Here is a 12,165-nt window from a genome sequence, read left to right as displayed (position 1 = left end):
AAAACAGTATCTCTTCACAGCCGTCCTGGCTGAGAAGCAAACGACACACCAGATTGGACAACTTGGATGCTCCACCATCTTTATTGAACAGTAATTCAATTACCGTACCTCTCTCGGGAGAGGGAAACAGCGGTCATAAATCTTATGGGTTAGCTTTAAGTATTATCACCCAGGCATTTGTCTTTGCCCAGTTTATCCAACAGGGATATTCCCCTCACCGCTCACCCCCTTGCAAATAAAGGCAGCTGGGTATGTGATAAGAACATGATTTACCAAATATCCAGCAACATTTTCACCACATACTGAACTGCCCCAGGTCAAATATGGATGCAAACCTGGCTGTTATAAACACTGTTTCTGTTGATGGTTTGGTAAAATTCACAGCTGAGGAGTTTATCCAGGCACAAAGGAACCAAAACAATGAAAACAATGACAGGATGCCCGGATAATAATGATATTTAATACTGAACATTACAATAGCAAAATGACGGTATAGGAAAGGACTGGAGAAAACTACCAGTATAGGCAGTATCCGGTATTATATGTTTATAATGCAGAATGTTTTCATTTTGAGGGAATTGGGAGGGGGGCATTTTGGTACATTTAGGATTTTAGGGACCTACGGCCCAGCATATCAAACACTGTTTGAGTTATTATGCTGCCTGCAGTGTAGGACACGCTCTATAGGAAAGGTACCTGATCTGGTCAATTTATTTGATCTGATCTATAGGAAAAGTACCTGGTCAATTTATTTGATCGGATTCTTGGTAGTGCAAAAGATGTTTCATCACTGTCTGGAATGCCTTATCCACTTTCAAGTATGTAGTTCATATTGGTTCATGTGTTGTCATTTGTTGTTAATTTGCAGTGGTGTTGGAATCCTGCTCTACTGTGCCATTCCATACATGCTGCACAGGGATTTGTGTGGTATGGGGCTTGGGGTGCTGAGCTTGTGTGTGTGTGTGTGTGTGTGTGTGTGTGTGTGTGTGTGTGTGTGTGTGTGTGTGTGTGTGTGTGTGTGTGTGTGTGTGTGTGTGTGTGTGTGTGTGTGTGTGTGTGTGTGTGTGTGTGTGTGTGTGTGTGCATGCGTGCGTGCGTGCGTGTGTGATAGGGAGAGAGTGAGTGAGTGAGTGAGTGAGTGAGTGAATGAGTGAGTGAGTGAGTGACTCAGTGAGTGAGTGAGTGAGTGAGTATATTGGGCTATTTGTGAAAAACAAACGTCAACATGAGCTTATCTCTCTCTCCACATTATTGAGGTGCCGCCAGCAGCTCCATGCACATCAAGACCAAATGGCTATTAAGATTCCCCTGCCAGGAACTAATCCCTTGTGGCTGTCGACTTGTTTCCATAGATTGTCTCCATGTTTGTGTGTGAAGAGACAGATACTGTAGCTTCACCCCTAACTGAACCACCAGTACCAGCTGAAGTGGAAAATGCTGGGGCCAGTGGTCATATAGGGGATTGGGGATTACAGTATGAGTGTCAGGGGATTTCTGGCCTAATTACCCGTAACCCCTCTTCAGTGTGACTTCCAGATCTTGGGAAATGAAACAGAGGGGGTACATGGTGTCAGATGTCAGCGCGCACTGATTGTAGAGTGACATCGCTGATCGGGAATAGCAACAGGGCGGCTATAAAAGTCACAGATGGACTCGATCCATGACACAGACAGCGGCAGAGAGAAAGAAAGTCTGAAGAGACTGAAGAGAGGAGAAAGAGCATCCCTGATTTGCTGGGCACCACATCGACAACCACTGACAGGCTGACAGACTGCCGTAATCACACTCAAAGCCAGAGAGAAGCTATACTGACTCTGTCCTGAGAGGAGATAGACGAGCGCGGAGGAAAAAAGACACACCAGCGATAAGCCTGACAGACAGATCTTCCCACAGCGCAGAGATGATGCCAGTGTGTACCGTCATGGAGAAGTGCGATGGGGCTGTGGTGGAGGCCCAGCTGGCCTGTAGCGTACGAGAGGAGAACAAGGCTCAGAGGGAGAGCTACACTGCTGATTGGCACAGTGTTACCCTAAAGACTCGGACCCAGGACAGGTGAGCCCTTACAGAGCTACACAAATCCTCAGAGTTCATTTAAAGTACTGTAAAGGTAGTGTAAAAGAGATATTTTTTTGTTAAAACAAAACAGATTTTTCTTCTGGTGTGAAAAGGTTAAAGCCCTATATTCTGATAGTAATCATTGCTACTGAGTGTTTGTTCAGTAACAGGGGTCTCTCCAGCTCTTTAATGAACAGAAAATGCATTTTGAGTTGGGTTACCAAATAATCTTATCAGGATAGAGTACCCATTTATCAGCTTAAATTGTAAAGTGTTCCAGTTCCAATTTGGCTGCTCAATTATTTGCATCTTCACTTCCAATTTCACTTATTTATTCTGTATCCTGTAGGAGTTCTCTCTCCTAATTCGCCTCCTGACATGAAAAGGCATTTTCTGTTTTCTGAGGAGCTGGAAACACTCTGTCTGTTACTGAACAAACACTCTATAATATTGTCAGATTCTATTTAACACTTAATTTAACGAAAGAAAAAATCACTTAGAGCACCTGCTGAGAGTAAAAATGTATCCAAATCAGTGCATGTGCTTTGTGGTGGCTACTGGCTGCTTACAAGAGGCGGTAAAACCTTTTAGAGCCCTCTATAAAAATTATAATTTGAGATTGTATAATGTATTGTAGGCTAGTCTGAAACAACCCCGTGAAGCCTCAATGTACACATGATCCTCAATTAGACTAACAAATACATGAAATCATCCATTTCATCATCAAATTGAAGATATCTTTTTTGGCGGCAATGGTTTGGCTCTCTTTGTAGAATTCTCATGCTGAAAGGCATCTAAGGTCTAACCAAGCAAGTGAATGATTCTGAGATCGTATCTTCTTCTCTTTCTCTGATGCTTGCAGGCAGACCATGAACATGAACGACAGCTCTCGTAGGGAAACTCTGGCCCGACAATGGCAGGCCCGCTCCCTGGTCCAGACCTGTCCTTCCGGTGTCTACAGAGTGGGCACTGTGGAGCGGGACGTTAGAGAGCACCAGCTGCTGCCAACGAGGAACACCCTGCCTCTGCCCATCTTCACCCCAGCAGAGCTGGGCATCAGACTGGGCCGCGGAGCCGCGCACACCGAAGAGGACCTGCGGCCCTTCCCCAAGCCGGACGGAGCCTGCCCCCAAAAGAGAAGTGTGGACGAGATCACCAAGGACCTTCCACCCGTCAAGCCGATTCGTATGGAATTTGCAAAAGCACCAAAAGAACTGGGCCGCTCCATGTCACAGGAGGTCCAGAGAGGCTGAAAGCCAAAGCAAACGAGAGGGACAGGAGTTTGAGGGACGACGAGAAGGTTAACTCATGGGCTGGGGTAGTAAAGGGGCATAGTTTATCAGCAAAGAGCATGAAAAGATGTGTATAGATTTTGTCAATGTCGGGCAGAAACCTTGTATCTCCATGTTTCAAATGTGTATGTTTTTTGGGAAAGCAACGCCCTGCTTCATCATACAAGACCGTTGCACAAAACAGCAGATCTAGATCGGCTGTTTTCACTAGTTTAGTTAATTTACAAGACATACAAGGATTCCACCCGACAACGATGATTTAATTCATAGTGACATTCACCCACAATCTCTATTAATGTTATCTACATCCCAAAATGGGAAGGAGAGTACCTGGGAAATGTTATGCTTTGCCATTGTCTTTGACATTTGGTGGGCAATGGTATTATGACAGGAAGGCATCTCTGTTAAGATGGAAAGGCAGCCGTGCTGTGGGGTGTGTTCTTTCAGCTGTGCGATGGGCTAATCCCTGCCTGGAAAATAGCAGCCTGACTGGCCGTATGCCATTGTCATGTCTGCAGCGCACTGACTGGCCACCCCTTGACCCCTTCTCCAGCCGGTCATACTGTAGACAGGCCAAAAAACGGTGCATTTACTGTAGAATGGCTGTCAAACAGCATTGTATTATGGAACATTGAACAGTGCACATAAGCTTATTTGCAATATGTATTTTGTATATAAAAAAGGTGAAAGAAATGTATGTTGAAGGAAAGTGTACTTTAATTATTGTAGTATTGTGGTTTATACTTCTACACCATGTGGAGTGACCATGTACCGAGTACCGGTTAAGAATGTCGCAAAGAGAAAACTAAGTCCTGGGGAGGAGAGGAGAGGGGAAAAAGTACCAAGGCAGATGGAATGAAAGAGGACAAGCAGAATGGAGGTGTGAGTGAGTGACTAACATACCTTGGCATTAGTTTGTTCAGTTTCATAACAATAGCTGGTCAACCTCCAGAAGCACTAGAAGCGCTTGACAATCTTTGATCCCTCTAAAGGGTTCAGAATGTTCCAGCATGATCACGCCCACACCAAGCCAAGCCAAGCTAAGGGAGCTGTGTGTGTCTGATACGTGTGCATGTTCGAGAGAGGGCTGACACCTCTGATCAGAAGCAGTATCTAATAAAGTGACCTTTAGAAATGCCTGCAAACTATCCACCTAGTAGCTGAGTGACAGTCACAGAGTCCATATATTTCATAGAAGATAACAAGTAGTTCCTGAGTGCACTGAATCTCGACTTTTGAATCAGAAACTGTATTGTATACGTGTGCAGTGTCATTTCAAAGATTGTATTTTTCTATAAATAAAAAATGAATGTTGAGTTGCATTTTCCTCTGTTTCCACATTTTCTTTCTGTGATGCCATAAGTCATGAACATCAGATTATTGATGGATGATCATTAGGCAAGGGTGGGAGGGGAGTTCTCTCAATTGTGGTAGAGGTTCTGAAGACCAAGAAACAATCCGGCTAGCCACTGTTCCCAGCCTGAAGAAAACAGCTTGCTGATAATACGCAACTCTGACGCAATATACACCCAGCATTCATCTTTCAAGTGACAACTAGACGTATCACTGCAGCTTAAGGATTCATATACAGGCGCAGACATAAACACACTATGTAGCAGAACAGACTGCCAGACGGGTTGAGTAGGTACGTAGCCGGGTGTGGCATATGTTGTCTCCAATCATTTGGGTGCACACTGTGACAACGCCCCCCTCCCACCCACTTCACTACTTTAAGAGTCTCTCATTTATTTTTCATGTTCCTCTCCAACACGTCTCTGCCCATGCAGTGCCCAGAACATGCCGTCCCTGTTTAACCTGATGATGCTCATCAGTGCCATGGTGTCGTCTGTTTTCCAAACAGCTTACAGTTTACCTGACTAGCCTCCTTTCAGTGATTCTGTCCAAGATTAGTTTAATCTCACAAAGGCAAAATATTCCCTTATACAGTAGACCTACATATTCTAATATATTCGTTTTTACTTAATTTCTACTTTCTATTTCTACTTTCTGCTTAACGTAGAAAAGCCTTGTTAGGCCTACAAGTAAGTAAAAGAGGAAAGAGTAGCCAACATTTGCCTCTGAGATATAGGGGAATAGAAGTAGTGTATAAATATAAATGGCAATAATCAAGTAAAGTAAAAGTATCTGAAATTGTAGTGTATTATGTACAGTTTTTGGTAATTGGGCTCTTGTTTTTGTCTATTTCATTTTCATCATAATTGGAATCAGCTGATTCAAGTTTGCAGAAGTAAAACTGTTTTTGTGCAAGTTCTATGGTTCTATCTTAAGTTCATCTGTCCTACCCACCCCTCCTCGGGCTGTGATAGGCAGAGCGTGGTGGTTTTGGTATTAATAGCTGGGTAAACACTGGCATTATTGCCCTGGAGACAGTAGAGAGACAGGCACGTCCACACGTTCTTCCCTGAGCTCTTAATCCGGCTATTATATTAGAGATTTAGGTGTTCATCCTTTGCCCTCTGTCTTAGAAAGAACCCACTCACACAACCTTCCAAAACGCCCATGCAATCACGAGCAGAATCTGCAATACAAGTTGTCAAACTTCTGGCGAATTAACTGAATGCCGAAATCCCCTTCGGTGGACGCCAAGGAATTTCAGACCCTGTTTTACAGTACTCTCCTTGGGGTGCCAAAGGACTTAATGAGGATGATTCATCAATGTATCAAAAACAAACAAATAAAATAAATAAATAACAAATATAATCAAGAATTGGCACTTAACCATTTAAACCCTCTCTAGACTTAGCTGGACTTGAGTTGGCTCTGACATCTGACATCTGACATTGGTGTATCTATAGATACACCAAATCTCTTCGCCATCTACACGCGTTGTGAGCTTGCAGATCTGCAATTTTTTGCTAGTCTTCCCCCAGAATATGGATGGTAGGGTTCAAAGGGTTAAATCAAACTCACAATAAGTCACAACTATGTATTGTGTATTTGACCAGATTGGGCAATATTCACAGGCACAGCAGCTCTTCACGAACTTACTCAATTTTTGACTACTAGAAGGTCGGCCGGCTATGCCGGCCTCCCCTCTAGGTCGTCGCGTTGCGTCTATAGGAGTAAATATTCGTCGAAAACAAATCCCTGAGGTACAGGGTGGCCACGATCTGATGGTTTTTTTGAGAAAAAAATGTTTTTTGAGAAAAAAATGTTTTTTGAGGAAAAAAAGTTTTTTGAGAAAAAAACATTTTTTTGAGAAAAAAAAAATTTTTTGAGAAAGAAAACATTTTAGAGAAAAAAAATTTTGAGAAAAAAAAATTTTTGAGAAAAAAAAAATTTGAGAAAAAAAAATTTGAGAAAAAAGATTTTTGAGAAAAAAAAATTTTTGAGAAAAAAAAGTTTTTGAGAAAAAAAAAATTCTCAAAAAAAAAATTTTAGAGAAAAAAGAAATTTGAGAAAAAAAAAGTTTTTTGAGAAAATCTTTTTTTGAGAAAATGATTTTTTTTGAGAAATTTTTTTTTGAGAAAAAACATTTTTTTGAGAAAAAAAAAATTTGAGAAAAAAATGTTTTTCTCAAAAAAAGAAATTTTAGAGAAAAAAAATGTTTTGAGAAAAAAAAATGTTTGCGAAAAAAAAATGTTTGAGAAAAAAAAATTGGAAAAAAATAAAAAATAATAATAAATAAAACGTATTGGTGATGCGATGACGTGGTGTATACGGATGTTACTGCGATTGAGGTGAAAGAGAAAAGTGGAAAGTTGTGAACTAACTATTAGCTATTTTTGTGTGTGTGTGTGTGTGTGTGTGTGTGTGTGTGTGTGTTCTGGCTACGCCCCCCTCGGTTGAAATTGGATCCGCCGGTCCCATAGCTGGGAATACGAGCCAATGGACGGCGGTCACCATGGCAACGGGGGGCCAATGATAGAGTTATGGGCGGTTTTATTCCCTACGCTCTACCTACATCGGACGTTCTCCCTACCTACCGCTTGGAAGTGGGATGCGGCTTTAAGCCAATTGTAAATACTAGAAGCAGGGCCGCCCTTCGGGCGGCCCAGCGTCTAGTCGGCGACCTGGCCAACTCGGAACAATGTAAATAGGGAATGAATGCCCCGCCCTTTAATGCAAACCCCATTATACCTGTTTTCATAGGACCCGTTTTGACCATCTGTCTGCCTGTGTCCATTTATGCCCATATATGGAGATATCTGTATCTGTCTGTCTGTCTGTCGTTGTCCATTTTATGTCCATATATGGAGATCACTGCAGTTATAGTTCTGGGTCCATTTTATGCCCATATATGCCCATATATGGAGATATCTGTCTATCTGCGTCCATTTTATGCCCATATATGGAGATCTCTGTATCTGTCTGTCTGTGTCCCTTTTATGCCCGTATATGGAGATCTTTGTGATTCTGCGTCCATTGTATGCCCATATATGCCATATATGGAGATATCTGTTTATCTGCGTCCATTTTATGCCCATATATGAGATCTCTGTCGCTTTTTTGCCCATATATGAAGATCTCTGCACACACAGTACCGGTTGCGGAAAACTCTGATGTCAGACATCAGCTCCGCATACGGGCATTCATTTTATTCCCATATATGGAGAACGCGCGTGCCGGTGGGACGAACGGTTCTCGAGATACGCGGATTACATACATACATACACACTCACAGAGATTTTTTGTTGACTCATGTGGCGTACGTGATGTCAGAGCCTTTTATGAAGTGATGTCACAATGAGTCAGCGCTTGCGCCGATTTCCTCCGGAACAGCCTGATGTCAACAATCAACCCCGCATAAGGAGATTCCGAACGTTTCGCGCCGGTTCGGGAAAACCGCGCGTCGGGTCGGGTCGAGACCCGGCACTGCACTCCGTGCCGCGGCGGGGAACGCGCGTGCCGAATCTGAAGCCGGTGGGACGAACGGTTCTCGAGATACGCGGATTACAGACAGACACACAGACAGACAGACAGACAGACACGCAGAGACTTCTCGCATTTATAGATAGATAAGATACCACACATAGGCCTAAACTGCTATAAAATCCATCTGGTAACTGACTTCTTTCCTCTTCTCCTCAGCAACCTTGAATTTCACTGTTTCTCCTGTCATCACCGGCTTGAGTGGTGCATTGACCACTGACCCCCTAATCCGTCTGTGACTCTGTGTTGTATTTAAAGAAAGGGTCAGACAACACTACAGTACATTACAAAAGATATGTGGTGTAGGTGTCAATCTGCTTGGTGTTCCATCCACAGTGGTATTAAAGCCATATGACATAACTATACAGTAAAATGCTGTAAACACCTGTCAGTACCGGAACCCTGTTTAATTACTATCTTTGTGCTATTGAGTCAATGCTATAGATTGTAACAGGTCTAAATGATGCTAATTTGGACAACTGCATCAACAGTAAAGCAAGCACATGAGATTTATATACAGTAGGCTATACTATAACCTATGTGCATGCACTCCTGCCGAGGCCGGAGTTTTTCCCAGTAGAAAAATCAACACACATACACAAGCCACACAGTTGTACAAAAGTGTATTATACAAACACATTTTGTGTAATCAATACTAGAAACAAAATAAGCATGAGAGTCTGTTTTTCTCAGTTTTCAAAATGGCAAATCACTTGCTGCTCCCCACTGGATGCATTGGGGTATTGCACCTTGGCAAAGATGAGAGAAACTGGTATAAAATGTAATTATATTATATTATTATACTCAACTACTAGCTTTCTCTTCTCGCTGCCTGTAGATGAACATAAAACAGATAAGCAGGCAAAGAGAAAGATCATTTGAAATGGAGGCTGAAGTGACAAGATAAGAGAACAGAAGCAGCTAAATAAACATGGGATTAAATGTCCCTATGATGAATCTCTCCCAAAGGCAAATGCACTCCTGAAGTATCATCATAGCAGCAAGGAAAGCAATAATCAGACACCCGTCTCTATTGCCACTTATCTTCTCTCTGTAGAATTGTAGTACTCTGTGAGGGAATCAATGAGAAAACATGAGAGATAAAACAAATGTGATGAATGCATTCCTAGGGCTACTGTATGCATGACCCTCTGTGCCATTATCACAGTAACAGCGCCCCAATTAGCACCCTCTCCCATCGCCCTCTCTCATCACCATAATTGTGACACTTGCTGTTATCAACTTCATTACCGTGGTCTTTTAAGGATGATGGTATTGGCTGACATCATTAGACATGAGGGTGCTAACTGGTTTCCGGGCAGCTGAATGTTTTTATACCTGTTGCAGGCGGGACATCGGCTCCCACTGTCCCTGTGGCGCTGGGTGGGGGAGGTGGAGGGACGGCTCGCCTGTATTTCATCACATCACAATACAAGCATCAATACAAGAAACGTCATATACCCTTTGACAAATGCATAATGAATGAGTTTAATGTTTTAATGTTTTCCAGTGCTGAGCTGTAATGCTGTAACAACAATATCTTGATTCCAGAGTCTGGACTGTTTGTGGAAAATAAGCACTTTTGAGTGGAAAGTACAAAATGTGAAGCTCCTCTTTTGGCGAAAGGTGTACGATTAATTATTCAGATCCTAAGCTCAACTAGAGACTGAGGATACTCTCCCAAACTGTGACTGTATAGTTGTTGGTTGCTATTTTGAATTTTATTTAAGTGAATGAGAATCAATAAAGTCTGCCTGGTTGCCATAGTGGTGTGATGTATGATTTCTAGCCACAGTCACAAGTCCTGAAAATAACAATATGCTGTATGAAAATGGGACAGTGTTTTTTGCAGGTCTTTCAGTCCGAGTGTATCAAAAAAAGCAACTGGGTTAAGGCAGCAGAAGCTTGTGATTGGCTGCGCGGAGGTGCCGACGCTGGTGAATGCTAACCTGGTGTATGTTAAACTGGTGGGACCAACGGTGCTTAACCCAGTTGCTTTTTTGATACACTCGAACTGAAAGACCGGCAAAAAAACACTCTCCCGTATGGAAATATGTGCTGTATGAAGGATATATTACTATACAGTCTTGCATGTGTGTGGCTGTGCGTCACCTCTGTGTGTGTGGTGATGGTGAGGGAACAGGCTGGGGGGCATGATGGGTGAGGTCTTGGTAGACTAGTGTGGGTTGTGGCAGGTTTTGGGGGAACCAGGCTGCATAGGACAGGTATGGCGCAGGTTGGTAGTGGTGGTGGTGGATCTCCTCATTCTCCTCTGCCTCCTCTTCAATCATCACTGGATACCTGGATGATACCTGAGCTAGGGAGGGCTGTAACACAGCCAAACCAATGGCCAATTAGTGTGGTTGCTATAGGCCAGTGTTTCTCAAACTTTCAATTTCAAGGTCTCCCCTTAACTCTGACAGTGTACAAATGGAACCAAATGGACCCGCTAGGGTTCCATTTGTACACTGTCAGAGTTACAGACTTGTATGGGTCAATTTAGACCCCCTAAAGGAACCCACAGAGTCCCTGCAGAATCGACTTTGAGAACCACTGCTATAGGCAACCAGACTATTGTTCTATTCCTGAAGTTTTTAACTTTTAATGTCACCTAATAGTAAACCTGTTTTCATTTAACCTTTCTGTAAACCTTTTCTGTAATCCCAAAAGTCCATTGTGAGTTCAGTGGACGTTTTCTGTAACCTTTTCTGATTGGACAATACAGTATAATGTCCAATCAGACAGGATTGGATCATGCTTTACATGACATCACAATATGTAATATAAAGCGTAAGATGGAATTAATTTCCCAGCGGATTCCTCGTGACTCTTGTAGATCTGCTATAAGCCCTATTCACGGCCCGCCCACTCAGCATCCCCCCAGTGCTGAAGTCACGTTTTGAAGGGGTAAAACTCTGCTAAGCCTATAGAGTTAACACAGAAATCGCTAAATTAATGCAATTTCCGAATAGTACAGTATAAAATACGGCTAGCATGATCAAGAACACAAGATAGTAAAAGGCACAAAGCGTTATAATTTACTTTACCGTTCGAAATAATGATTTGTTGGCTTTAAGTCCAGCAATTTCTGTTATAGTTTCCCCTTCTAAATTGACGTCAGCACCAGGAAGTTGCTGAGAAATTTGCTGAGTGGGCGGGCCGTGAATAGGACTTATTTTCAAAAGATTTTTATACATTTGAAATGGGACGTTCTGCATAATGAGTAGGCCTACTTTTACTTTTGGTACTTACCGGTACATGTAAAGTACATTTTTATGCCAATACTTTTGTACTTTTACTCAAGTACATTTTGAATTCCGGACTTTTACTTGTAACAGGGTATTTATTTCTATATTGCAGTATAGATACTTTTACTTAAGTCAAACATTTTAGTACTTTTCCACCCCTGTCACTGTGTTTCACAAAAAGGCTACTATACTGTAGGTGGAGAAAGAAAATGTTCGCTTCTCTTTCAAATATTAATCTCCTTTCAGCAGCCATGAATCTAATTAGACTTCATCGCAGAAGGTAGAAAATGTATTTGTAAGGAAATATGTCCAAGTTCACATTGAAAACATTGGAGGAGAAGATTCATACCCTGAAGAAGTTCTAGCCCGTTGCCGAAATAAAGCCTTTTATTTCTAAATCCACTTGAGTGCCTGCTGCCTGGACCTCGATTTTTGTGCCTCTGTGGCACATTTTCCCTTTCATGAGCACCAGTGGTTTGAAGGACACCAGTAGCGCCCCTGCTATCTTCTTTCTATTCATAGGATGTGTTGACTTTTTCAAGGTTTCAGAGCACCAGAATTTCACTTCTATGTCAGACTTCCATTTGAATAATCCTGAGCTGACTAGTTGCTCAAACTGAATTGACCTGAACCCCTGGGTCAGGGGGTGTTGACTGAACTGTACCTCTGGAGCGGGC

General features: G+C 42.4%; 1 protein-coding gene across 1 annotated transcript; it reads left to right on the top strand.

The window, feature by feature from the left end:
* Positions 1-1,900: 1,900 nt before the first annotated feature.
* tcap (titin-cap (telethonin)) lies at positions 1,901-3,308 on the top strand (the record flags this gene model as incomplete). The annotated part of the gene is made up of 2 exons (XM_080724349.1): positions 1,901-2,052; positions 2,918-3,308. The coding sequence occupies 2 exons, from the start codon at positions 1,901-1,903 to the stop codon at positions 3,306-3,308; spliced, it is 543 nt and encodes a 180-aa protein (XP_080580475.1).
* Positions 3,309-12,165: the final 8,857 nt, after the last annotated feature.

Source organism: Nannobrachium achirus (assembly GCF_963921795.1).
Source record: "Nannobrachium achirus genome assembly, chromosome: 4".
In the NCBI taxonomy this organism is placed as follows: Eukaryota; Metazoa; Chordata; class Actinopteri; order Myctophiformes; family Myctophidae; genus Nannobrachium; species Nannobrachium achirus.
The sequence above is the reverse complement of the archived record's forward strand: the minus strand, read 5'-3'. Positions and strand labels throughout refer to the sequence as shown.